The sequence below is a fragment of the Camelina sativa genome, chromosome 16, assembly GCF_030686135.1.
Source record: "Camelina sativa cultivar CO46 ecotype springtype chromosome 16, ASM3068613v1".
Taxonomy (NCBI): domain Eukaryota; kingdom Viridiplantae; phylum Streptophyta; class Magnoliopsida; order Brassicales; family Brassicaceae; genus Camelina; species Camelina sativa.
Window position 1 is genome coordinate 25,713,482 of NC_141895.1, and position 24,468 is coordinate 25,737,949.

The 24,468-nt window shown below is 38.2% G+C and overlaps 5 protein-coding genes and 1 long non-coding RNA gene across 15 annotated transcripts; 3 read left to right on the plus strand and 3 right to left on the minus strand.

The window, feature by feature from the left end:
• Positions 1 to 1,227: 1,227 nt before the first annotated feature.
• On the minus strand, positions 1,228 to 3,318 carry LOC109129707 (uncharacterized). Of its 3 annotated transcripts, none has more exons than XR_002036050.2 (3): positions 2,924 to 3,318; positions 2,313 to 2,384; positions 1,228 to 1,612 (listed from the first exon to the last, which is right to left on the minus strand). It is a non-coding gene; the product is annotated as an uncharacterized LOC109129707 (long non-coding RNA). The 3 variants fall into 3 exon arrangements; XR_015585098.1 differs by lacking the exon at positions 2,924 to 3,318 and adding an exon at positions 2,623 to 2,761; XR_015585097.1 differs by lacking the exon at positions 2,924 to 3,318 and adding an exon at positions 2,550 to 2,648.
• Positions 2,913 to 6,567, plus strand: LOC104751975 (polyadenylate-binding protein 4-like). Its single transcript, XM_087493011.1, has 9 exons — positions 2,913 to 3,718; positions 3,955 to 4,073; positions 4,160 to 4,816; positions 4,911 to 4,988; positions 5,082 to 5,171; positions 5,267 to 5,401; positions 5,576 to 5,740; positions 5,828 to 6,010; positions 6,105 to 6,567. Exons 1-9 carry the CDS (start codon positions 3,436 to 3,438, stop codon positions 6,366 to 6,368), a joined length of 1,974 nt encoding a protein of 657 aa, XP_087349137.1. The 5' UTR covers positions 2,913 to 3,435; the 3' UTR covers positions 6,369 to 6,567.
• Positions 6,568 to 9,107: 2,540 nt separating this feature from the next.
• On the plus strand, positions 9,108 to 13,510 carry LOC104753945 (filament-like plant protein 7). 2 transcript variants are annotated; one of them, XM_087493014.1, is made up of 7 exons: positions 9,108 to 9,492; positions 9,586 to 9,618; positions 10,047 to 10,165; positions 10,499 to 10,622; positions 10,697 to 12,629; positions 12,707 to 12,755; positions 12,835 to 13,510. In XM_087493014.1, exons 3-7 carry the CDS (start codon positions 10,097 to 10,099, stop codon positions 13,336 to 13,338), a joined length of 2,679 nt encoding a protein of 892 aa, XP_087349140.1. In that variant the 5' UTR covers positions 9,108 to 9,492; positions 9,586 to 9,618; positions 10,047 to 10,096; the 3' UTR covers positions 13,339 to 13,510. The 2 variants fall into 2 exon arrangements, with proteins under 2 accessions (XP_087349140.1, XP_087349139.1); XM_087493013.1 differs by having other exon boundaries at positions 9,284 to 9,618.
• Positions 13,477 to 15,823, minus strand: LOC104753946 (protein IN CHLOROPLAST ATPASE BIOGENESIS, chloroplastic-like). Of its 4 annotated transcripts, none has more exons than XR_015585101.1 (11): positions 15,504 to 15,823; positions 15,304 to 15,387; positions 15,120 to 15,194; positions 14,980 to 15,022; positions 14,840 to 14,897; positions 14,575 to 14,742; positions 14,442 to 14,504; positions 14,268 to 14,355; positions 14,080 to 14,161; positions 13,891 to 14,001; positions 13,477 to 13,810 (listed from the first exon to the last, which is right to left on the minus strand). XR_015585101.1 is itself a non-coding variant. In XM_087493017.1 (11 exons), exons 1-11 carry the CDS (start codon positions 15,604 to 15,606, stop codon positions 13,670 to 13,672), a joined length of 1,023 nt encoding a protein of 340 aa, XP_087349143.1. In that variant the 5' UTR covers positions 15,607 to 15,823; the 3' UTR covers positions 13,477 to 13,669. The 4 variants fall into 4 exon arrangements, 1 of the variants encoding a protein (XP_087349143.1); XR_015585102.1 differs by having other exon boundaries at positions 14,264 to 14,355; XR_015585100.1 differs by having other exon boundaries at positions 14,264 to 14,362.
• On the plus strand, positions 15,803 to 21,057 carry LOC104751976 (histone-lysine N-methyltransferase CLF). Of its 2 annotated transcripts, none has more exons than XM_010474033.3 (17): positions 15,803 to 16,172; positions 16,563 to 16,655; positions 16,755 to 17,068; positions 17,173 to 17,334; positions 17,443 to 17,527; positions 17,725 to 17,859; positions 17,954 to 18,001; positions 18,073 to 18,144; positions 18,226 to 18,926; positions 19,009 to 19,159; positions 19,251 to 19,474; positions 19,554 to 19,685; positions 19,833 to 19,923; positions 20,047 to 20,094; positions 20,207 to 20,335; positions 20,425 to 20,502; positions 20,594 to 21,057. In XM_010474033.3, the coding sequence occupies exons 1-17, from the start codon at positions 16,110 to 16,112 to the stop codon at positions 20,786 to 20,788; spliced, it is 2,721 nt and encodes a 906-aa protein (XP_010472335.2). In that variant the 5' UTR covers positions 15,803 to 16,109; the 3' UTR covers positions 20,789 to 21,057. The 2 variants fall into 2 exon arrangements, with proteins under 2 accessions (XP_010472335.2, XP_087349138.1); XM_087493012.1 differs by having other exon boundaries at positions 15,944 to 16,172; positions 17,697 to 17,859.
• On the minus strand, positions 21,026 to 24,416 carry LOC104751977 (uncharacterized). 3 transcript variants are annotated; one of them, XR_015585099.1, is made up of 12 exons: positions 24,157 to 24,416; positions 23,913 to 24,059; positions 23,655 to 23,828; positions 23,483 to 23,565; positions 23,184 to 23,382; positions 22,825 to 22,946; positions 22,403 to 22,469; positions 22,121 to 22,174; positions 21,863 to 21,915; positions 21,572 to 21,782; positions 21,321 to 21,491; positions 21,026 to 21,238 (listed from the first exon to the last, which is right to left on the minus strand). XR_015585099.1 is itself a non-coding variant. In XM_010474034.3 (12 exons), exons 2-12 carry the CDS (start codon positions 24,009 to 24,011, stop codon positions 21,179 to 21,181), a joined length of 1,290 nt encoding a protein of 429 aa, XP_010472336.2. In that variant the 5' UTR covers positions 24,012 to 24,059; positions 24,157 to 24,416; the 3' UTR covers positions 21,026 to 21,178. The 3 variants fall into 3 exon arrangements, 2 of the variants coding, with proteins under 2 accessions (XP_010472336.2, XP_087349142.1); XM_010474034.3 differs by having other exon boundaries at positions 22,121 to 22,171; XM_087493016.1 differs by having other exon boundaries at positions 22,121 to 22,171; positions 23,483 to 23,558; positions 24,157 to 24,396.
• Positions 24,417 to 24,468: the final 52 nt, after the last annotated feature.

Sequence of the window (24,468 nt, forward strand, 5' to 3'; positions counted from 1 at the left end):
GTCGAAAGCTGAAGATGCAAAAATATCTCAATCCTTGAAAATAGTTTTGATGTGTTTTAAATTTTAAAAGTTAAAAAAAAAAAAAAAACACAATTGTGGGGGTTGGTGTTCTAACAACTAAAGCTCTAAAATTATCGTAACCACTAAAAGTGATTTGATGTTTTTTTTTTTTTTTTAGGATTTTTAATGTGGGGGCAAATTATACAGATCAACTTGCTTATTTGGTTTTAGGGGCAGAGTTTGGTCGGCAAGATTCTTCGGTGATTCTGATATTTGTTTACTGTACACACACACACATTGGCAAAAATGTGTTGAAACGTGAAAAGTGAGGAACCGTTTTGTTTTTGTAATAACGGGTGATGTGTGAGTCTAAAGATTGACGCAAAACTTGTGACCACAAACGAGAACACACAAAAGATTCGGACACACAAGATAGAGACTTTTTTTTCAGACATGTTTTGTGTGATCCCACAAGAGTTGAAAAAAAAAAAAAAAGACGGGTTAACCAAAAAAAAAAGTAATAACTGAAACTGAAATTTCGGTTTATGAGTTTTCTTCTTCACTCTGAAAAATTCGAACATAGATTCTTATGACTCATGATGACCCTTTGACGTTGTAATTACTAATTACTTTCCTTTTTGTTTTTTTTAATAACCAAATTGAACTTGAATATAGATAACAATTCTTCCACCTTCATTGTAAAAATGGATAAACAGTAAAAAGTTAAGAGTAAATTGCACCAAAAGACAAAAATTATTGCATTTGTATTTACGAAGTGTTTGGCCGATTTTATCATCTTTTGATTCTTTTTTCCTAATTGTTATTAGAAATTTGATTTTTTTCCCCTAATAACATGTTATTTTAATGTGGTTATAACACGGAGAATAGTTATTATTATAAAATTATGTTATAAATTAGACATCCATACAAATAACATATTATAGAGCAATAAAAATGTTACATGTGATTTTGATCATGAGTTTGGTAAGTGCTGATAAGAGATATAAATATAACTAGTTATTTCTTCTTCTTGCCATTAACTTAATTTTTCTTCCAAATCGTCCTATTATTCACCAAATTAAAGATGAAAGCATATGGTAGCTCAACAATATTTGGCTTACTACTAGTGCCCATTGTACCGACAAATTCAGCAGCAAGGCATATAAAGACATTTTGGTTGAACCAAAGCAAGCCAAGAAGCACCGTAAAAGAGAGTACTTTGGTGGATAAACAAACCAAACAAAGATGAAGCTTTATTTTTCACTTTTTTGTTAATTAAAAGTGTGGTTAGACTTAGATGAGAATCAAATACCCAAAGCATCTGGTAACCTAACCCATCAATAACACAGAAGCTGATTCTGGTTCCGCACAAAGACAGAGAGAAGTGCACTCACCCACACAGTTTTTAATAAAGGAATCCAGGCTACCACCGCATCCCCTAAGTTCTTGGAAGCTTCTAAATATTACTTGGCTCCACCATAATTAGAAAGAGAACAAACAATGGCACATAGAAAGGGTATAACAAATAGCTAAGTAGCGTCTTCTACTAGAGATAGGTGTCATCGGATCTCTAAAAACTTTCCCTCATTGTTCTTGTTGAGTAGCTTTAACACTGCATTTGAAAGTCATGAAAATGGTTCATCAGGATCTACTTGACTAGAGAGTGAAGATATTGCAAGTGCTCTTTGACTCACGCCAAATCGAAAAATGATCTGGTATCAACTGTAGTTTTAACAAAACCCTTAACACAAACATTCATTACAATATATGGTCATAACTCTAGCATGATAGTCAACTAGATTAGAGTGAAAGTCATACTGAATCAAGATTTCATTCCATACTATCGCATATCCATCGCGTGAGAAGCAACCTAGTTAAATGCCAATGACAAACAATATGAAAATATTATAAGAAATCATTCAGCTCTCAATTATTTTTCATTGTCTAGTAACAAAGCCAAAACTTCTACTGTCTACAGTGAGCATACTCTTCGACAACGAATAAGAAAGAAGGTTTCCGCAACTTACAGGACACAACCAAATGTATTCCCTAGTAAGTAGCTCTATAGTTCAATTCTAAATCAAAACAAAAGCAAAACAATGAAACCACAGTTATAATTAGAAAGAACCCCAACCAGCAGGCAGAATCCTCATGAATTGTTTTAAAAGCCACAAGCAGGAACTTATAACCTGAACATCGAAGTATAACATGAAATTTCCAATCGCCATTTATCACACACAGGAAAGCCTGCGATTCTATCCTCAAAAAAGGCTTTCAGAGCTGTTGGAAAGGGGGAGAAAGGAAAAGATTACCTGATAAAAGCAGCCTGAGAGTCTGAGACATTCCTTAAAACTGATCCCACATTCTATACTCCACTTCTTGTCCTGCAGTTAACAATCACGAAACCTCAAACTACTTCTGTGGAGTTCTTAAATGCAAGAGTCAGCAAGCGAGCAGATGTAACAAAATTTAAGAGATATAATAGCCATTATCATTGCATTCCCAACCAGCAAAGCTAGACTCAGATTCAATCATGCAAGAGAGCTAACCAAAGATGAGGAGTTCATCATAAACCAGAGTGTCCTTAAGGAGTTAAAGAGTAATAACATCATGTGAGCATACCATAAAACTGTTATGATCCGAACAAAGAGAAGAGAAGAAGAAGAACTAGTAAGCTGGCTTATAAAAAGTAAAAAGTCCAATGGGTGTAGAGCTCATTGACCCTCAAAATCCTGCTTTATAAGCCATCTTACTAATCCCTTTTCTTCAATTTTTAAAGATTCAAAAACCCCAACTCCAACTTCTCCTTCCTCACCCATCATCAACTCACACACCAACTAATCAATCAACCAAAGCTTAAACTAAACTGTCTACAACAAGAATACTCAGTTTCTAAAGTCAATAACCAGAAAAAGTTACAAACCAAAACAGAGGTATGCGGCGGAGGAGCAACAAGTTTGGAATAGGTCTGCCCAGCTCCAAAGTCACGAGAGGATCACGTGAGATATGGTGGTCCCATTCTCAAAAAGAATCGGACGGCTGAGAGTAAAGCAGACTAATTCTCTTCTCTATCTGTAACCGTAAAAAAATCAAAAGATTTATTATTTTTAACCAAAACTAGGGTTTTCAGATTTCACTCTTGTGTAAAGACTTGAGCAACTATATAATCTCAAACTTTTCTCCATCACTATCCGCTGCGGTCTCGCCGTGCTGCCCACAACAATCTCCGACTTCGTCTTCCCCTATCATCATCGTCGTCGTTCCCTAATTTATCTCTCTCTCTCTCTCTCTCTCTCTCTCTCTCTCTCTCTCTCTCTCTCTTTCTAATTATCCCTAATTTATCAAAACAACCAAAAACCAAAAAAAAAAAACCTCAAAAATCTTTACTTTAGGGTCTTTTTTTCTTCTTCTCCTTCTTCTCAAATCTCCAAAAGAATGGCTCAGGTTCAAACTCCTTCTTCACATTCTCCTCCTCCTCCTTCGGTTAACGACGGGGCTGTGGCTTCTGCTACGCCTGGAATCGGCGGCGGCGATGGGATCAATCACGGTGCTCTGTGTTCCCTCTATGTCGGAGATCTGGATTTCAATGTTACGGATTCTCAGCTTTATGACTATTTCACCGAGGTGTGTCAGGTTGTATCTGTTCGTGTTTGCCGTGATGCTGCTACCAATACTTCTCTTGGTTATGGTTATGTCAACTATAGCAACAGCGATGATGGTTTGTTCCCCTTTCCCCCTTTTTGATTTGACATTATGCTAAAGATCTGATTTTTCGATTTTGTAATCGTTCCTCTGGCTAATTTGAGTAAATGGGTATTGTTTGAATTTGATTATAGATAGTAATTTGTACGATTCAGAATGCTTTGTTGGCCTAATGTTATTTATATATCTGATTGTGTTTTAGGGTGATTTGGTTGAGTGAGTCTGTTTTGTGTGTTTTTTTGGTAATGACAGCGGAAAAGGCAATGCATAAGCTGAACTACACTAGTCTCAATGGGAAGATGATTCGGATTACTTACTCTTCTCGTGACTCTTCTGCTCGTAGAAGTGGGGTTGGGAATTTATTTGTCAAGGTATTTACTTTTTTTTTTTGAATGATCTAGCAGCTTCTGTTTTTGGTTGATTGGCTAATGATGTGACCTTTTTTCTCAATGTGAAGAATTTGGACAAGTCAGTTGACAACAAAACTCTGCACGAGGCGTTTTCCGGGTGTGGGACTATTGTGTCATGTAAGGTTGCTACTGATCACATGGGTCAATCCAGAGGATATGGGTTTGTGCAGTTTGATACTGAGGATTCAGCTAAGAATGCCATTGAGAAGCTGAATGGAAAAGTGTTGAATGATAAACAGATTTTTGTTGGACCTTTCCTTCGTAAGGAGGAAAGAGAGTCTGCGGCTGATAAGATTAAGTTTACCAATGTTTATGTGAAGAATCTGTCGGAGACGACTACGGATGATGAGTTGAAGACTACTTTTGGTCAGTATGGTAGTATCTCGAGCGCTGTGGTTATGAGGGACGGAGATGGGAAGTCCAGGTGTTTTGGATTTGTCAACTTTGAGGATCCTGAAGATGCAGCTCGTGCTGTTGAAGCTCTCAATGGGAAGAAGTTTGACGACAAGGAGTGGTATGTAGGTAAAGCTCAGAAGAAATCTGAGAGGGAGCTTGAGTTGAGCCGAAGATATGAACAAGGCTCAAGGGATTCAGGAAACAAATTCGATGGGCTTAATTTATATGTTAAAAACCTTGATGATACTGTCACCGATGAGAAGCTGCGCGAGTTGTTTGCTGAATTCGGTACAATAACTTCCTGCAAGGTCAGTATTGTTGTCTTCCCCTTACATAATAGCCATGAGAAATGCTATTTTTTGTCCTTTGATTGATGGGAATATCTTGCTTTTTGTCAAATAGGTTATGAGGGATCCTAGTGGTACTAGCAAAGGATCAGGATTTGTTGCCTTCTCAGCTGCTAGTGAAGCTTCTAGAGTGGTAATTTTAATAATCTTGTGTCATAACAATATTAAATTTGTTTGAGCCTCTATTTTCTTTCTTGATTCATTTTCTTTTGGGGGTTTTCTGCAGCTGAATGAAATGAATGGTAAAATGGTTGGTGGCAAACCGTTGTATGTGGCTCTTGCACAGAGGAAAGAAGAAAGAAGGGCTAAGCTGCAGGTAACACTTCCCACACCCATAGATAACAAAGATAACAACCGCTACGTGCAGTTATGTTTGCTTTATCTCAAATCTTTATATGTATTCTTTTTCAGGCACAGTTTTCTCAAATGAGACCTGCTTTTATGCCCGGTGTGGGTCCTCGGATGCCAATATTTCCGGGTGGTGCACCAGGTCTTGGACAACAGATTTTTTACGGTCAAGGACCTCCACCGATCATCCCTCACCAGGTACCACCACACTTCTCTAAACTGACGTTTGTTTCATTGGAAGTCCTTAGTAACTCGATTTGATCATGATTTGCAACTTTGACAAATCCCTTTCTACTGGTTCATAGATATATTATTGTGTTTCTTTAATACAAATCAGTAACCACTCATCTAATGTCCTTAAATCTGTGACAGCCTGGATTTGGATATCAGCCTCAGCTGGTTCCAGGAATGAGGCCAAGCTTTTTCGGCCCGATGATGCAGCCAGGTCAGCAAGGTCCACGACCAGGTGGCAGACGGTCAGGCGATGGACCCATGCGCCATCAGCATCAGCAGCCAATGCCTTATATGCAGCCACAGGTAATTAAAAAAAAAAGAGCATTTAAGCATGTCGTAAATCCTAGATCTAGATGAATCTTTAATCCTTTGCGTTCTTTTCTCCTATAGATGATGCCAAGAGGACGTGGGTACCGACACCCTCCTGGTGGTAGAAACATGCCCGATGGTCCAATGCAAGGAGGAATGGTTCCAGTTGCTTATGACATGAATGGAATGCCTTTGGGTCAGCCTATGTCCGCTGGTCAATTGGCTACTGCCCTTGCTAACGCTACACCTGCTCAACAGAGAACAGTAAGTCTCTATCAATTTATATCTAGTTGACACATGGTGTACGAGAAGAATAAGTTCACTTACTTTCTCTGTGTTTGCTTTGGGGTTTGTGTAGCTTTTGGGTGAGAGTCTATACCCATTAGTGGACTTGATAGAGCACGAGAACGCTGCAAAAGTGACCGGTATGCTTCTGGAAATGGATCAGACCGAAGTTTTGCATCTGCTCGAGTCACCAGAGGCTTTAAATGCTAAGGTTTCAGAGGCGTTAGATGTGTTGAGAAACGTGAATCAGCCTCCATCAACACAGGGGAGTGAAGGCAACAAAAGTGGAGGCCCAAGTGATCTCTTGGCTTCACTTTCCATTAATGATCACTTATGAGAAGCTTTTAGTTCTGAGTTTCTACTATGGACACTCTCCTCTCTCTCTCTCTCTCTCTCTCTCTCTCTCTCTCTATCTCTGATTGACAAATTTTTGCGGGAATCTATTTACTGTTTTTTAGACTCTTTTGCTTCGATATGATTTGCTTTTGTTTTGACTTGTTACTTTTTTGGGTTGACTTAAAAAGAATGGTTTTTTATTTGACTATTGCAAATTTGCGATTTGAAGTCTTTTTAGTTATCTTTTTGTTTTCTTTGCTAATTTGCCAAGTGAGAAAGTAATTAAATTGGGATATGTAGTTGAAGTAGTTCATTAGCTAACTTGATAAATTACTGCAAAACTAGTGTTTGATACTATAAATTTGTTTTATTCCACCGAAAATTTGTTTTTCGCATCGTATTTTGAAAGCAAAATTTTTATTTATTTTCGGACTAATTTCTTGGCATCAAGACTTTGTCCGACCAAATTAATCTTTCACCAATCTGCATCGGTCATGAAATGTGGAGTTTCTTACCTTGTTAATAATGTAAGAAATTCCATATAGTTTTTTGTCGAATTGTTCACATATGGTTTTGATGTTATTAAGACCTTGAATGATAGTAGATATTACAATAGTTTCTGAATTTGGTTTTTCAAAAATCTAATTTTTCTCTATTCAAGTTTTTAATCAAAATAGATTTCCTAAAAAATAGAAAATTAGTTTCTAGGTTTTATTTACAATTCTTAATAGAAATCAAAATCCACTATGAGATTGATCCAATCTTGTTCCTTTGCAATATAAAAAGCTACCATTAAGTAGTTTTGATTGTAATATTATTGCAATTCGCAGGTCTAAGCCTAAGCATTTTCATTTTTATATTCTCTACGCAGAAAAAGACTATTTTCTCGGTTTTTTCCTTTTTGCCGTGTAAATATTCATTCATGTCAATATTTGTAACAACAACGATGGATGTGTCACATAAGCGGCAAAGGAGGGATCCATATCAACCTTGAAGAAATCGATTTCGGGGGAGGGGAGGGGGATTTTGGAAAGATGGATCTTCTATGTGTTGGGCCTTTTCTTGCATTGATGTTCGACTCATCTTTGGCTCTTACATTCCCCCTCAATTGTAAGGTGGGTGACTTACCGACTCCGAGTTTGTGTCGGAGTTCTTCCAATTCTCTATGTGGTAGTGACTTAGTGAAGATGTTTGCTAGCTGAATAGCCGTTGGAATGTGTCTTGTTTCAATTAGACCAAGAGCGACTTGTTCTCTTATATAGTGATAGTCGATGTCAAAGCTTTTTGAGCGGTTGTGGAAAACAGTCTCTGACTTTGGTCTCCTCAAGCGAATCCTAAGGTACCTCAAAAGGACCCTTCATATGGGTCTCTGCATATTGGAAGCATAGCAATTTATCTCTTTCCGCTTATTGCGACAGTGACTGGGGAGGCTGCAAGAACACAAGACGGTCAACCCCGGGATTCTGCACTCTGCTCGGACCAAATCTTGTATCATGGTCAGCAAAACGTCAACAAACTGTGCCGAACTCATCCACGGAAGCTGAATATAGAGCCCTCACTGCAGCAGTGCAAGAACTCACTTGGCTTTGTTTTCTACTAAGAGATCTTGGAATCTTTCAGCCTCACCCCACCGTACTTCAATGTGACAATCTCTCTGCTGTCTACCTAAGTGCAAATCCAGTTCTCCACAACCGCTCAAAAAGCTTTGACATCGACTATCACTATATAAGAGAACAAGTCGCTCTTAGTCTAATTGAAACAAGACACATTCCAGCGGCTATTCAGCTAGCAGACATCTTCACTAAATGACTACCACATAGAGAATTCGAAGAACTCTGACACAAACTCGAAGTCGGTAAGTCACCCACCTTACAATTGAGGGAGAATGTAAGTGAAGAGCCAAAGATGGGCCGAACATCAATGCAAGAAAAAGTCCAACACATAAAAGATCCAACAACCCATCTACAGAAGAAGACAAAACTCTCTGTACCTGCAAAAGACGCTAGAACAAAGATGGAGCTGCAGCCACATGGAAACCGATTCCAGGCTCTTCTAATCTTATGTGTTGACTAGAGTTGTGACCAGCTGTCTCTAAAGGATAAGGATAGGAAAAACCCTAGAAGTCTAGATTGTTCTTAGAGTCCATATAAGGACATGTAAGACCTCGGTAAACGTTATCGAGAATAAAGATCAAATTTACTAAAGTTTACAAATCTTCTTCAGAAATGACACTAATTTGGACTGATGAATGATTGCCTTTATAGAGATCGAAACCAAGTTATGGAGTAGTGTTTATTCATATACAAAGATCGTTCACCTAAAATTTAGTTGCCTAATTACATCTTTAATTGGGCCCGTAATATGAAGTCCTTTCTAAACAAAGAAGGCGTAAGCTTGTTCATAAAGTGATTAACAAATAATATGTTCGAAAAGCTAATTAAAGTGAATGTTAAGCCTCCTCCTATAACAAGAAAGGAAGAATGTACTACGATGGAGTCGTATGATCCAAACATGTCCAAACAAAACCATCGAGCAAAGCAAGTTTTACAGCTCAAGAAACTCCAAACAATTTATTATTTACGGAGTAGCTTTTATGATCCACCAAAATAGTAATCAATTCATCTTTAGAAGTTAGAGTAGTTAAGACAAGTGACAACTACTATTTTGTTGTTGGATTAAAAATACTGATTTTATTAGACAATCTAATTATTTATTACTAGAAAGTAGAAACCAACCTCTTATCTCTTTTAAGATAGAGATAGTAAAGTAAACTACAAAAAAAATCAGTTTCTTAAAGTTTGATTAGATTGCACACTTCACTCAATTAATTATTCATTAAGCATAATAAAGCATTCCAACTTATTACTCCCTAATCACTCTTTTTCATTTGTCCTCTTCACTCCCTACTAATTTATTAAACTTCCGAGGTCCATCAAAGTCATAAACATGTCTCCCCTTAAAATACAAATTAACTTTTTTAATTTCTTTGCTTATATTAGAGATATTATAAATCTCGTACGATCCAACGTTCATTAAGCGTACATGGCCCATTTCGATCAGATCCTACCCGACACATCCTCTCTCTCTCACACAGTCTCACTCTCTCTCTCTACAGTTGTTTTCAAGTAATCTTAACTTTGCCAAACAATCCCTTTTTTCATTTGTCCTCTTCACTCTTTCTCTGTTTTTGATCTCTTCCATTGTTTGTGTTTCTTCAGAGACGATCTGTGTTTTAAGTTTTGGTTCAGAAGGTGAGGAAAGTTTTGATCTTTATTCATGGGTTTTTTTTTTAATTTACCAAATCTTCTAAATGTGGATAATCAAAAAGATGACTTTTTTTTTGTGTGATTCGTCATGGGTTTCTTCTAAAGTTTTTTACTTCATGAAATTGGATTTTTCTTCGTGCATGTATACGCCATTGATGGAAGCTAGCTCGTTGATTTCTGATTTGGGATTTTTTATAAGTACAGTGAGATGGTTTTGTTTTGTTCTTTGGTCTTAATCTGGATTTGAGTCGCATTCACTTTTGTAAATGTGATGGTCCATTTTGAGGAATGTGGGATCAGAGAAACCAAACAGAACTAGAAAAAATATATGTTCCTTTTTTTGGGTTTGTTTATGTAAATGTGAGTTTTAAAGCTATTCTAAAGTCTTTCTGTTTTTGGTTTCTGTGTTATAGGATATTATTGTTGAGTAAGAGTAGTTGTGTGTGGTTTGTGGAGGTGATAAATGGAGCATAAAGCATGGCCTTGGAAGAAGAAATCAATGGAGAAAACGGTTGTGGAAAGCATTGGAGAGGTAAGTCCGTAGGTGGATATGATGATGCTTGCATTGATGTTTGATGTTAGGTTGGAAGATGGATCTTCTTTATGTATCTTCTAGAGATGTGTTTTTTTATGGTTGGTAGTTAGTATCAAGTGTTGATCTGTTTGAGAATCAAGTGTTGTTTTAGCTTATTATGTTTGAGGTCAAGTTTCTCCTTTTTGATGCTCTTTGTGGCCAAAAGTAAAAAGCCCTCAAGTATTGAAAACTGAGATACCAATGATTGTGAATCTTGTGTAATTTGCTAAAAGTTCTCCTGATGAGTTTGGTTTTGTATCGCCTCATGAGCTTGATTGTTCTTATTATTAGACTGAGAAGGTTGTGGCTGAGAAGACAGAGCTAGAAAATCGCCTTAAAAGTCTGAATGATAAGCTTACCTCTGTCGAGGCTGACAGCAATAAGTATGAGACTGCGGCGCGAGAAGCAATTGTTGGTAAATTTCCTCGACTTTTGTCCTCTTTACACTCTCATATAGCTTCCTGTTCCAATTGCATTTTGTGTTAACAGGCTGGGAGAAGACAAAAGCTGAAGTTGCATCTCTCAAGAAGAAACTCGAAGAAGCTGTAAATGAAAAACACAAGAGTGAGGAAAGGTCTAGTCAAACAGATGCTGGTTTAAAAGAATGTATGCAGCAACTTCGTTTTGTTCGCGAGGAGCAGGAGAGAAGGATGCATGATGCGTTGACAAAAGCATCGCAGAAGTACGAACGGAGATTGATTGTTATAAAGACGGAGCTGGCAGTTACTGGTAAGAAGCTTGCAGAAGCAGAAGGCGAGAACACTCAACTCTCAAAGGCTTTGTTAGCAAAGAACAAAACTGTTGAAGATTTAAACAGAGAGAGGGATCGAATCGAAGTTGATTTCAATGCTTTGGTGAGTAGTTTAGAGTCGAAGGAAAAAGAAAACGTTTCACTGAGATATGAAGTCCGAGTGCTGGAGAAAGAGCTCGAGCTTCGGAATGAAGAGAGAGAGTTTAGTCGTCGAACCGCTGAAGCATCGCATAAACTGCACTTAGAGAATGTGAAGAAAGTTGCAAAGTTAGAATCAGAGTGTCAAAGGTTACGGATACTTGTCAGAAAACGGTTACCAGGACCAGCTGCTCTGTCAAAAATGAGGAATGAAGTAGAAATGCTGGGAAGGAGAAGAGTCAATGGAAGCCCTAACAGTCCGCTGATTGATTCCGAAAAGATCAATAACCTCTCTGAGCAAGTATGCTTACTGGAAGAAGAGAACAAGACTCTGAGGGAAGCCTTAAACAAGAAAGTCAGTGAGCTTCAGTTCTCAAGAAATATGTATTCTCGAACAGCGTCTAGACTACTAGAATTCGAGTCTCATGTTGAAGAATCTTCTAAAGGCACAAACATTGAGCCTAGACGGAGAAGCAATGTGTCCTGTGAAGTCTCTATTGCATCACTATCTGAGTTTGACAATGATGATAAAGTTAGCTGTGCTGAGTCTTGGGCTTCTGCTTTACTTTCAGAGCTAGACAATTTCAAGAACAAGAAGCAAATGGGCTCGAGTTTGGTTGGAACCCCTAAAGCTTCAGAGATGAAACTAATGGATGATTTTGCTGAAATGGAAAAGCTTGCTATGGTTGCAAGCACAATCGACAACCGACCTGGAAGTTCTCATATTTGTTCTTCTGATTCCGTTTCAGCTACTGGTCCGGTAGAGAACGAATCTAATGAAACTTCATCAGAGACAACAAAAACTCCTGGAGAAGATTATTCATTAAATCCTGTTGTATCTCCCCAAGATGATTTAATGAGTAAATTACCTCAGTCTCTTCATACCGTAGTGAAAGCGATAATGGAGTACAAGCGTCTTGCGCAGAGAAACACTGATGAAGCACTTGAAGATATCAGAAAAGCTTTGTCAAGTGTAAACCATGAGGAGACTAAAAATCTCACTGTGGATGATAGACCAGATATGGAGTGTGATATCAGCAAATCGATTCATAGTATCATTGAAATTATCGAAGGAGTCAGCTTAAAAGATGAAAGTCATGTGTCCAACGGAGAATCAGAAAGGCTTTCAGGATACACTGCTCGTGTCTTGCAATGGAAAACTACAGAGCTGAGTAGTGTATTGCAGCGATTTCTTCATACTTGTTACGATCTATTAGACAGAAAATCAGACATAAGGAAGTTTGTAGAAGAGCTAAGCTCTGTGTTGGAATGGATGGTGAACCACTGTTTTTCTCTTCAAGATGTTTCCACCATGAGAAATGAGATTAAGACGCAGTTCGAGTGGGATGAATCACGGAGTGGAAGTGAAGTTGATATTGGAATATGTCGTCAGGTTTCTTCAGAAGCAGATAAGCTTAAGACAATAGATGTTTCCTTTTTGGCTTGCAAGGATCAGTCAATTGAAGACAAACCTGGAAATCAAAAATTGTCAAACAATATGGCTGAAGAAGAGGCAAAGGAGAAGACAGTAAGGTAAATGTGAATGCTTAAAGACTTCATATCAGCAAATCCTATTTATCTTTGATGCATCCAATGGTTTCTTGTTGCAGTGCCTCAGAAAACGAGCTCAAGCTGGAAGAAAAACAAAACATGCGAACCGTAAGTTTAAAGCAGAATAAAACATTGAGAATTGCTTTTGTCCCAAAACCAATCTGTTTTATGTGTTTAATGAATTCAGGAATTGGAAATCACAGCTGCTTCAGAAAAATTGGCCGAGTGTCAAGAGACGATTCTAAACCTTGGAAAGCAGCTCAAGGCATTGACTAACTCAAAAGAAACAGCTTTACTTTCTGACAAACTCATGTCTGACCTTACGGAAAAATCGGACAACCTAGCTGGTGTACAACCTTCACAAGAAACAAAACCAGAGAAGAGATTGACCAGCCAGAGATCATCTCTTTTAGATCAGATGAAGGCAGAAGATCACGACACCAGAGAATCGAATGCTCAGAAACCACAAGCAGCAGAGAAAAATGGAAAGGGAGGCAGTTCTGTTTACAATGAAACCATTGAGGCATTGGAACATATTCTTCTCTCAGACAAAAGCAAAGGTTCTGACACAAACTGTTTCGCCATTGTTCCTCAGAAGAAGAGCGGTGGAGTTAAGAGCCTCTGGAGAAAGTTGTTGGGAAGAAAAAAGAAAGGTCAGAGCAACAAGCTCCCTATTCCATTTCCCACTTAAGAAGATGGTGTCATTTAGACTATAATCTAATACCTTAATCCTGTTTCTTAATATGGTCCCAAACTATGCAAGCTACTAAACTGTCATTTTCGTAGATTTTTTTGGCAGTATATATATAAACTTCCACGTAGATTATTGTTACCCAATAAGATGATCATGCTATCTTATTTCACTTTTAGTTTCAGAAAAGATACAATCAGTTATCTTGACCCAATGAATCTTTAGCAGGGTTAATGTAAATCTCCAACGTAGGACACCAAATGCAAAGATCATTTGATATAATGTAATCTCAGGTCTCGAAAAACAAATTGTGGACTTTAAAAGAGACTACTCAATCTCTGTACAGAACAAACTTGGCGATGTCGTTAAGTCCAGCTTCCTTGTAACATTGAGCAACCCGATCCAGTGATTCGTCCCATGTCCCTTCGAGTGACGCTAGATTCAGTAAGAACGAAGCCTCGTCTAAGAAAGCCTGAGAGTTAAAAGTTTTGTTTCAAGTCCTTGAATCCAGAAACCATGATATGAGAATCTACAAATGAATATAGGCAAAACCTGAGACATTGGCTTTCCCCTTTCTATATCTCGTTGTCTTCCTTCTCCTGTAATTCTCTCCTTGTACTTCACAATTTGCTCCTCTCCCCACTCTGCTATTCGAGCAATTTCCTGAGCACCATTTCATATGTTCAACACTTTTCCCCCTTCTTTTTTTCAATTATCAAAATTGTATCCAAGGAATTGTACCTCGTATCTGCAACCTAAGGTCCACCATGAAGATGTCAGAGCACCCCGAGCTGCGTCTTTCGCTTCTAAGCTACGGCCAAGTCTACAAAACCATAGAGGTCTTAGAGGTTTCTAGAAAGGTAAAAGCATCAACTCGTGGATATATTAAAAAAGGAGATAGAGGGCTGATAAGAGAGGATCATACGAACTTCAGTAAAACCTTTGCGTTGAAAGCAAAAGGCCGGGCAAATCCGGGGAAGTTCCCTCTCTTTGTATAAAACTCGGCAGCCACCAAAGCTGAAACCTTGTATTAGCACGTGAAGATAGTTTAAAAAGAGAAAACAAGTCAGCTTCAACAGGATAGATGTTATTACTAGCCTTACATGGTCTCCATTCTCGATATGTCGGATAACTTTACGTTCTAGAGAATCCGGAAACAGTCCAACCTAAATAACAAAGCTCACAATCACCCACATGCCGAAAAGAGTCTGACAATAACAGGTTCACTATACGTACCTTTCTTAATAGATAGGCATCCAAATCTAATAGTTTTGACTTGGCAAAGTCACCCCTACTGTAAAGTTTCTTCCCAGCTTCGCCTGCAGCATTGAAGATTTCTTGACTTGATTCTTCGGGTTTAGAAACATCTTCTTCCACCAATATTCTGTGAATGAACTGATCAACCTGAATGATGGCCAATGAAAATAAGATATGAGAATAAACAGCCAGAAAGAAATGAACCTACATCAACGCACCAGTAATGATATAAAAGACCCATTACATTATTGGCTAAAAACCAAACCCCATGTTTCTGAACCTCCACGACTTGCATCTCCATACTGCAAACAACAGAAAGCAATTATAAGATAACAAAACAATGAAAAGTTAAAACAAGATAAAAGAAGCCTCCTAAGTCCTAACCTAGAAGGAGCTGTTGGCCACCGTAATAGAGCAATTGAAGAACCTGAAAATTGAAAGTCACACAAACTCAATATGAAAGTGTTTTCAAACTCCACATAAAAAACTTATGGTACAATGTCCACGATCATACTCATACATACCCGGACTCATTCTCACCAATGGTATAGTAAGAGGCAACAAGCCTTGCTTGGCACCAGGAGAAACTATGGATTTACCTGATACAATGTCATAATTATCACAAGCCAAGTCACCAACTCACACACAATTACTTTCGAAAAAATGATCACAAGCTAAGCAAAGCCAGTGCAAGATTTGAAAATCTACCTCTAGCTGTGAATATGTTGAGCAACTGAGTCAGATGCTTAGGAGGCTGAGCTTTTGCTACGTCCTTGATGAAACATTCATGTTCTAACAAAAACACAGAATCAATTCATTCGGTGTTTCAGTTCAATCTTCAACTCCGTCAGAATCAAAAACCCGATCTCGAGAACATTTCCAGAAGTGTGAATACTGAAAATACTCACCAGATAATGGAGAAGTAGACGATAAAAACGATCTGGAGAAGTTTCTGCTGCTTAGAAGTATCAGTCCACGTTTCCGTCCGTTCACCGCCGCGCCGTAATGCATTTTTTCCCGATCGCCGTACTGTTTCTCTTCCGATGAGAAACCTTCGAGAAGCTAATTAGAAAGAGGAGAGGCTGATTGAGCAAAAAAAAAACAAACCCAAACGAGAGCCCAAAGTTTAGGGTTTAAAAAGCCCATTCGGCCCAGTAACGTTCAGTATCGTCGCCGGGTTAAGTTCGCCGGAGAATGTACAGTAGATAATTCAAATCGAGCTGCCACGTCGCTATTTTCCCACCAACTTCTCTCTCTTTTTTTTTTTTAATTTTTAATTCAGAATTATTTCTGATATTTCACGAATCCCAAACTCTTTAAAGTAATTGAGAATTTTCTAATTGGATTTGAAGATTAGAAAAAAAAAAAAAAAAAAAAACAAAATTGAAGATAACTTTTAGGGTTTATAACGACCCGCCAAATTCGCTTGTCTCCTCCGGACATTTTCAGATTTTGGCGACCCGGATCTTGACCCGGACCCGCATTTTATTCGGTTCCGATCTGGTAACTTGACAATGGCGTCGGGAGCTTCGCCTTCTTCTTCGGCGACCAGATCGGAGCCACCTAAGGAGTCTACGGTGCGTTTTAATCTCACTCTCTCACTCGAAATCTCTTCCTCAAAATCGGGATCCTTTGAAAAGTTTCTATTTTTTTTTTTTTTTTTGGGTAAAAGGTTAAGTTAAGTTTCCATTTTTATTTCTGGGTTTCTAAAAGTCGTAACTTTTTAAGGCATTGAGACTATGATTTGCTTTAAGTTTTTTAGCTTCGATTTGGTGTTGTTTTTTGGATCTAGAGATTGCTGCATTGTGAGCTATAATAGTTGTTTTAGGGTTTGAGAGAAGCCATTATGCTGCAATTGGTAGTTTTCTTTTTCTCATTGAACACTTTGGAAATGAATATGGTCTGTGTAAAGGAACCTCATTTTCATGGTTGCTGTTGAAATGCGTTTGATTTGTTTGAAATTTCAGCCGGAAGAGACAAGTCCAGCTTCTAAGGAAGTGTCAGCAGTAATAGAATCGCTAAAGAAGAAACTTGCTGCTGATCGGTGTATATCAGTTAAGGTTTGTATTGGTTCTTGTTTAATTCATAAATGTTGTTTTTTTTTTTTCGTGTGTTTCTGCAACTGATTTGCTAGAAATCGAGGATTTGTTTTTGTTTAGAAAAGGTTTGATGAAAACAAGAAGAATTTGTGTGGCATTACTCAAAGCTTTATGAGGTCGTCTATGGAGAGAGGAGGTAGCTGTAAAGATGGTAATGATCTTTTAGTTAAGAGGCAAAGAGATTCGCCTGGTATGAAAAGCGGAATCGATGCTAGTGATGGTGATAGGAATAACCACAGATTCGTAGAGGATGGACATGCCAATTCAGCGGTGGTTCAAGGATCTAGTGTCCCTGTTAAAATTTCCTTACGGCCAATCAAACTACCTGATATCAAACGTTTGTCACCTTATACCACATGGGTTTTTCTGGACAGGTACTTTGACATTAACGTCGCAAAAAGTACTTGGAAGTATTCAAGTTGAAATGTATGCCGTTGCGGAGTATCTTACCATTGTAATCACTCTTAAAATGATTCAGGAATCAAAGAATGACTGAAGACCAGTCTGTAGTGGGTCGAAGGAGAATTTATTATGATCAAACTGGCGGGGAAGCGCTCATTTGCAGTGATAGTGAAGAGGAGCTGATTGATGAAGAAGAAGAAAAAAGAGAGTTTTTGGAGCCTGAAGATTTTATTATTCGGTTAGTCTAATCCTTTCTCATTGCTGGTCTCTTATTGTGAATCTCTTGTCTGCTACTTTCATTGATATGGCTTTTCGTTCTCACTTTCATTTCCCTTCATTTATCCAGCATGACCCTTGAGCAACTAGGTCTTTCAGACTCTGTCTTGGAGGAACTAGCAAAAATATTGTCCAGACGTGCGAGTGAAATCAAGGTATCAGCCACTTTTTCTCTGTCTGTGGCCAGTATGAACTATGATGTTCCTATTTTCCATTAGAATCCAGAACTTTAATTGTAGGATTTCAAAACAGAGTGAGTGATGCATCGTTTAAGGATATCCAATTAGTATTGTTCCAGCCCTTTTCCCAATTGGCTTTTTGCAGAGATATGAACACCGACCATCTTATACAGGCAAGACATGGAGTGCTTATGAAGGAAAAAGAAATATCCGAGAGTGGCGATAATCAAGCAGAGAGCTCCATTCTCAACAAAGATATGGAAGGAGCATTAGATTCTTTCGATAACCTGTTCTGCCGTAGATGCCTTGTTAGTCCATTTGATTTCTCAGGCTAAATTTTTCAAGGGTTAATACTTGATGTTCTAGCAAAGTAATTCTCTTTTTAACTCTGTTATGCGCCAGGTATTTGATTGCCGGCTCCATGGGTGTTCACAAGATCTTATTTTTCCTGTGAGTTAGTGCCCACTGAAAATTCATATTATAACTTTATAGTTACTTATTTTAATTTTATGGTTTTTTAGGCTGAGAAACCAGCTCCGTGGTGTCCTCCGGTAGATGAAAATCTAACCTGTGGTGCAAACTGCTATAAAACGGTAAAATTTGTTTATTCACGCAGCTAAGCTTATCTCCTAGAAAGACTGATTTGACAAAAAGAATTGTTTTCATTCTATCAGCTTCTCAAGTCTGAAAGAATTCCGGGATATGGCACCACCGAATATAAAACTGGCACTTCATCAGATTGTGCGGTCACTAAGACCACATCCACGAAGTTATCAAGCAAACTTAGTAGGAGAAAACCAAAGACCTTCCCAAGTGAAAGTGCATCGTCTAATGAAAAGTGCACACCAGAGACAAGTGACTCAGAGAACGGACTTCAGCAGGATGCCAATTCCGATAAAGTTTCATCATCACCAAAAGTGAAAGGTAGTGGGAGACGTGGAGGTCGTAAGAGGAACAACAACCGAGTCGGTGAGCGAGTTCCTCGTAGGACTCAGAAGAGGCAAAAGAAGACAGAAGCCTCAGATAGTGATTCCATCGCCAGTGGAAGTCGTTCACCCAGCGATGCAAAACTTAAAGAAAATGAAGATGCTACTTCCTCTTCTCAGAAGCATGTAAAATCTGGGAACTCCGGGAAGTCAAAGAAAAATGGCACCCCTGCAGAAGAATCTAAGAATTCTGTCAAGGATGACGATCCTGTTTGTCAGCTGAATGAGGTTGCTTCTGAGCTTGATGCACCGTGTAGCGATGAAAGTTTACGGAAAGAAGAGTTTGTTGGTGAGAATGCATGGCGAAGAGGATTGGCTACAAACAAATTGTGGAGACCACTTGAGAAAAGCCTTTTTGAAAAAGGTGTTGAGATTTTTGGAATGAATAGGTGAGTAAACTGCTAAATTATCATTCAGCTTCAGGTTTTGTCAATCTGTGGAAGATTTTCATCTTTCTTTGTTTCTTTGCAGCTGCTTAATTGCAAGAAACCTTTTGAGTGGTTTCAAGTCATGTTGGGAGGTCTTCCAATACATGACTTGCTCGGAAAATAAAGCTTCCTTCTTTGGAGAGGATGCATTAAATCCCGATGGCTCTTCCAAGTTTGACATCAATGGAAATATGGTTTAATACTTATTCTTTTTGTATACACATTCCTGATATAATAGATTTATTTCTGTTAGAGAACTAATGCTTTAGTTACTGGACTATCCAGGCTAATAACCAAGTGAGGAGAAGGTCAAGATTTCTACGTAGACGAGGCAAAGTGCGTCGCTTGAAGTATACTTGGAAATCTGCTGCATATCATTCAATTAGGAAAAGAATTACTGAGAGGAAAGACCAGCCATGCCGTCAGTTTAATCCATGCAACTGCAAAACTGCTTGTGGGAAGGAATGTTCTTGTTTACTAAACGGGACTTGCTGCGAGAAGTACTGCGGGTATTGTAATCTATGATCATTCACATCTGTATTTTCTAGCTTTGAATCTCATTGCCAACAAACTTTATTCTCTGTGTAGTTGCCCAAAGAGCTGCAAGAATAGGTTTAGAGGTTGTCATTGTGCAAAAAGTCAGTGTCGAAGCCGTCAGTGTCCATGCTTTGCTGCAGATCGGGAATGTGATCCAGATGTTTGTAGGAACTGCTGGGTCATGTAAGTCTTATTGGAGATGCAAATGTTTACTCTACGGTTTTGTTCTACTAATTGGTCGCTTAGCCGAGGATCATGAACACATTGCTACTTTTTTTCGTACTAATAGCTCCAAATACACTAATACTATGAATGAATTTAAATGTGTAGTGGTGGGGATGGTACGCTCGGGGTGCCAAGTCAAAGAGGCGATAATTATGAGTGCAGGAATATGAAATTGCTCCTGAAACAACAACAAAGGGTACATACTTAGCTTTCTTAACTATATAGCAATATGAATTTGCTCCTGCAGTCACATGACTAGGAGGAACTTCAAATGATTAAAGATGAAACTGTGAAGTTAGCTCTATTTTGTCTATTTCAGGTTTTACTTGGTAGATCTGATATTTCTGGTTGGGGAGCTTTCTTAAAGGTAAAGAAGAATGCAAGATTTGTTAAATAGAATGAAAGTCCTTAAAAAATGGAAATTATGTTTGGGGTTTTGATTTTTGCTTGTAATAACAAATCTTGTTTCCTTCTTACAGAACAGTGTAAGTAAACATGAATACCTTGGGGAATACACAGGAGAGCTGATTTCACATAAAGAAGCAGATAAACGGGGGAAGATATATGATCGCGAGAACTCCTCTTTTCTCTTCAATCTAAACGATCAGGCACGTCTTGTCTCAAAAATGTTCATACTCTCTAGGTTGTCTTCAAATTCGAATCTGCCATAAACTTTTTTTGGATGTTGTTACTGCAGTTTGTGCTAGATGCTTACAGGAAAGGAGACAAACTGAAATTTGCCAACCATTCTCCTGAACCAAACTGTTACGCAAAGGTAAAAATGCGAAAAATGCAAAAGTTAACGACATGGTTTTTGCATGATGGTCTATTCAAAATCTGACAAGAGGACTATGAATCTGTTTAAGGTCATTATGGTTGCTGGAGATCACAGGGTGGGGATTTTCGCAAAGGAGAGGATAATGGCTGGAGAAGAACTGTTCTATGATTACCGGTATGAGCCAGATCGAGCTCCTGCTTGGGCCAAAAAACCTGAAGCTCCGGGTTCTAAGAAAGACGAACATGTTACTCCTTCTGTTGGTAGACCCAAGAAGCTTGCTTAGCAACAACAACAACAAAAAAAGGAAACCCCATTTTTTAGTCAATTCTTTTGTTACAGGTGGAAGAACACATTACTCCTCAATCATTCTACTCTCCACACGGGAAACACAATGAAAACAAATCCATACATTTTGCTGAGTCTAAAGAAATTTGTATTCGTTGGATCAAAATCTCATTTTCAATTTCATGATACGAGACTTCAATTTTTCTTTCTATTTTGTTTCTTACAACCAAATCTATTTTTATAGTAAAGTAAAATTGTTACTGTTTATATATGATCTGAGCAACTTAAAATGTACAATAAAGCATAAAACTAGGGGGTTACACAATACATAAGAATAAAAATAGATATACAAGAATGTTTGCAGTAACCAACCAGGATGTAAATGCATCTATTCTAATTTCTCTTTGAAGGGTCCATCTTCATGCATCAGTTTGATGACAAAATCAACCTGCGATGTACAAAGCCACATTATTTTAAAGCAACGACCATCTTTGTTTACTTTACCAAATCACCATAACTTCAAAACGTACCTGATTTGATTCCCGCACTAAGAACTCGTCTATGGCTTGCTTGAAACCTTCATCGAATATGTAATGGCAACTATACGTTTTTACAGGAAGGTAGCCCCGCTGGATCTTATGCTCACCCTGCGCTCCAGCTTCTACCGTTTTCAGGTTAAGCTCTATCGCAGCTTCAATTGCCTGTGAATCCCATTACCCCATTTGTGAAATTTTTTCATCTAGTATATGGTTCCAGAGATTTTGTTCACAGCAAGACCAACCTGGTAGTAGCACGCTTCAAAATGGAGACTAGGATAATAGGAATCTGGACGACATCCCCATAGTCGCCCAAATAGAGTATCTCCTCCAATAAGATTCAATGCTCCTGCAACAGGTTCCTCATTTTCTTCAGCGAGAACAAGCAATACCTTGTCTCCCAACTTTGATGCCATGTCGTGGAAGAACTCCCTTGTTAGATAAGGTGTGCCCCATCTACAAATATCCGGAAAACGTTAAGAATGTGAAAGTACAAGCAATATTAACAAAAATTGTCTCAATGATATGGACTAAACTTGTTATCAGTTGTGTTCCTGTAGAAGTCATAGAAGGAATCCCAATGCCTAGCCTGAAAAAACATTAGAAACAAAGTCATTGATTTAGGCTCGATACAATTAAATTTTCAAGACACATATATGTCCTATCAATTCTAACATCTGGTGGAAGATTGAGATCCCAAAGTTGATTATATAGCCACTAAAACGAAAAGATACGCCGAGTAATAAGCATTTATATAATAAATTGTGTCATCTCGTGGCAGTCCACTTACATACCTTTATTTCATCTCCTCGCAGCCGTCTCATTTTCAAATTCTGGGTAACAATCTACTAAAGAAAAGGAGCATTAGAAGTCAGCAGCGTGCTTGAAAAACGCCACAAGGAAAGGATAAAGAAGTAAGACTAGAGTTCTGAAGTTGTTGGGAAAGAACCAAATAATAACCATTCCATTTACCTAACTAGTATTCACAAGGGCACGAGGACTTAAGAGAAAATGAATATATATCTCAACCACTCGCACCATAAGGATGATATGAAAACAGGTAAAAATAAACAAACCTTTTTACGTTCCTGCCGGATATTTTTCCTTTTGCTTTGCTTCATGTCCATCAAGAACTCATCAAAACTGAAGCATTACACATTAAGAGTTAACATCATTCATATGCTATATAACTTTTAAGTGGAAAAAGTTGCAAGTCAACAGATCATGACCAGACAGAACCGATTCACTAATATTAGTAACAGAATCAAAATTTAGTTGTTCAATCGTTAGAAATTATAAGAAAATGTACCTAAATTGTTAGACAACAATGTTCTAATTCGAAGAGAGCATCTACAAGTGAATCCTACGACTTAGAAGTAGTGTTATTTGGTAACAATTATAATAATAAGCGAACTATAAAAGCAACAACTGTAACCAGTCCGGACGGTACAGTCATTGTTAATACATAGAATAAAATTGGCATTGAGACTTCACTTACTTTTTATAGTCACGATTTTGCCAGTGATACTGCATTCCAATCCTCTGTGAGAAGCCTTTCTCTTTCAATTTATTCCACTCAGCTCCAGACGGAAATGTAATGTGCAAAGATGAAATTTGTAACTGCCGCACAGAATAAAACTAGTCTGTCAGCAGATAACATATGTTGAAAGCAGAACTCAACGCAAGAGAACCAATACAGCTCTAAGAAGGTAAAACATGAAAATGTTCCTATAGTATTAAACATAGTTAATACATAGAATAAAATCAGTTCGGTATACCATGAAATTACAAGTTTAATCATGTTACTAAACTCAACATGTTTCATACAATACAACGCATTTCGTAATGATACCATACCTTAGCTGCCAATTCTGTCATGGCAGAAACAATAGCATCAAAAACTTGGTCTTTGCAAGGATTATCACGGATTAGAATCCTAGGGCCAGTAACTGGGGTGAAAGGAACACAACACTGAAGTTTAGGATAATATCTTCCGCCAAAACTTCGGTATGCATCAGCCCAAGAGTGATCAAAAACAAATTCTCCATAGGAATGACTGTGACACATAAATACATTACACGAGAATAGCCATTGAAAAATCAATCATGTGCTTGAGCTTGACATAAGAACTAATGCATCCAAGACATCGAAAAAACCTTTTGAGATAAAGTGGGACAACGCCTAAAATACTCCCAGATTCATCTTTAGCAACAATATGTAATGGCATCCAACCTGTTTCCTATAACAATCATCACATAAAAGAGATGCCCATAAGAAACACACAAACATCTAGTCTTCCTTCGATCCAAAAGAAATTGTTTTACTAACCCGGACGGCACAACGTGTCTCTTCCAAACTAGAAAGAAACCCATGACTTAGAAATGGATTATATCTTTCAGGTTGAGAAGAATCCAAAGCACATGCATTCCATTCAGCTGGTGGTATCTCTAATATTGAAGTAACAACCGAAAGTGAAATAACGTTTTGCCTAGGCTGAGCTTCCTAAACTCGAGAAATCGAAATCACTGTTAGGAGAAGTGATTGAAAAATATCCTCTTTGACATCAAGAAAGAAAGAATTCAATACCTCAATGCCTGATTCAGTTAGAGTGTAATCCCTAAGTGATATATCGAATTCTCGTACTTCCGCAGGTTTATTGGATTTCCAAAACATAGCAGTAACCATTGATGATCGTCTTGAGCTTCGAACATTTTGTTTCTTCCACAAATTTCCCTACAGAGAGATGAATTAATCTAACTAGCATAGCCATCACGTAAAAATCCCTAAGTAGAACGATTGATTTGGAATCAAAATCAGAGGAAAGACTCACACAGCGACGATGGAATCGACGAAGAAGAGGAGGGGAAGGTTAGCAGTAGGAGAGTACAACAGCCATGGAAAAGATGAGAGTGTGGTTACGTGTCTGGTGCGTTTGACGAGAATCGTAAAATGAGTCCCGGCGGAGGCGGAGGCGGCGGCTCCGGCGATCAAGAAGAATCACAGTGTGCTCTCTCGCTCAGTGATGAATCATTGAACGCTTTCGAATTTGGGATTTGATTAGTGACGTGTCACTTTTTGGGGTCTTCAGTTGTTTTTGTGTTGTCGATAAGGTGGGCTCAAATACTTTGATTTGACAATTAGG

Bases quoted from the DNA above. Each gene is read 5' to 3' on its own strand.
- LOC104751975 (XM_087493011.1), top strand. From the start codon at position 3,436: ATGGCTCAGGTTCAAACTCCTTCTTCACATTCTCCTCCTCCTCCTTCG. The intron at 4,074-4,159 runs GTATTTACTTTT...CTCAATGTGAAG, and splicing joins TTGGGAATTTATTTGTCAAG to AATTTGGACAAGTCAGTTGA. The intron at 5,402-5,575 runs GTACCACCACAC...AATCTGTGACAG, and splicing joins CACCGATCATCCCTCACCAG to CCTGGATTTGGATATCAGCC.
- LOC104753945 (XM_087493014.1), top strand. From the start codon at position 10,097: ATGGAGCATAAAGCATGGCCTTGGAAGAAGAAATCAATGGAGAAAACG. The intron at 10,623-10,696 runs GTAAATTTCCTC...TTGTGTTAACAG, and splicing joins GGCGCGAGAAGCAATTGTTG to GCTGGGAGAAGACAAAAGCT. The intron at 12,630-12,706 runs GTAAATGTGAAT...TTCTTGTTGCAG, and splicing joins GCAAAGGAGAAGACAGTAAG to TGCCTCAGAAAACGAGCTCA.
- LOC104753946 (XM_087493017.1), bottom strand. From the start codon at position 15,606: ATGCATTACGGCGCGGCGGTGAACGGACGGAAACGTGGACTGATACTT. The intron at 15,195-15,303 runs GTAGATTTTCAA...ACATTGTATCAG, and splicing joins CAACATATTCACAGCTAGAG to GTAAATCCATAGTTTCTCCT. The intron at 14,363-14,441 runs GTAAGGCTAGTA...TGCTAATACAAG, and splicing joins ATATCGAGAATGGAGACCAT to GTTTCAGCTTTGGTGGCTGC.
- LOC104751976 (XM_010474033.3), top strand. From the start codon at position 16,110: ATGGCGTCGGGAGCTTCGCCTTCTTCTTCGGCGACCAGATCGGAGCCA. The intron at 17,528-17,724 runs GTATCAGCCACT...CATCTTATACAG, and splicing joins GACGTGCGAGTGAAATCAAG to GCAAGACATGGAGTGCTTAT. The intron at 17,860-17,953 runs GTTAGTCCATTT...GTTATGCGCCAG, and splicing joins TGTTCTGCCGTAGATGCCTT to GTATTTGATTGCCGGCTCCA.
- LOC104751977 (XM_010474034.3), bottom strand. From the start codon at position 24,011: ATGGTTACTGCTATGTTTTGGAAATCCAATAAACCTGCGGAAGTACGA. The intron at 23,829-23,912 runs GTATTGAATTCT...TCTCGAGTTTAG, and splicing joins TAACTGAATCAGGCATTGAG to GAAGCTCAGCCTAGGCAAAA. The intron at 23,383-23,482 runs GTTTTTTCGATG...TATGTGTCACAG, and splicing joins GTCCCACTTTATCTCAAAAG to TCATTCCTATGGAGAATTTG.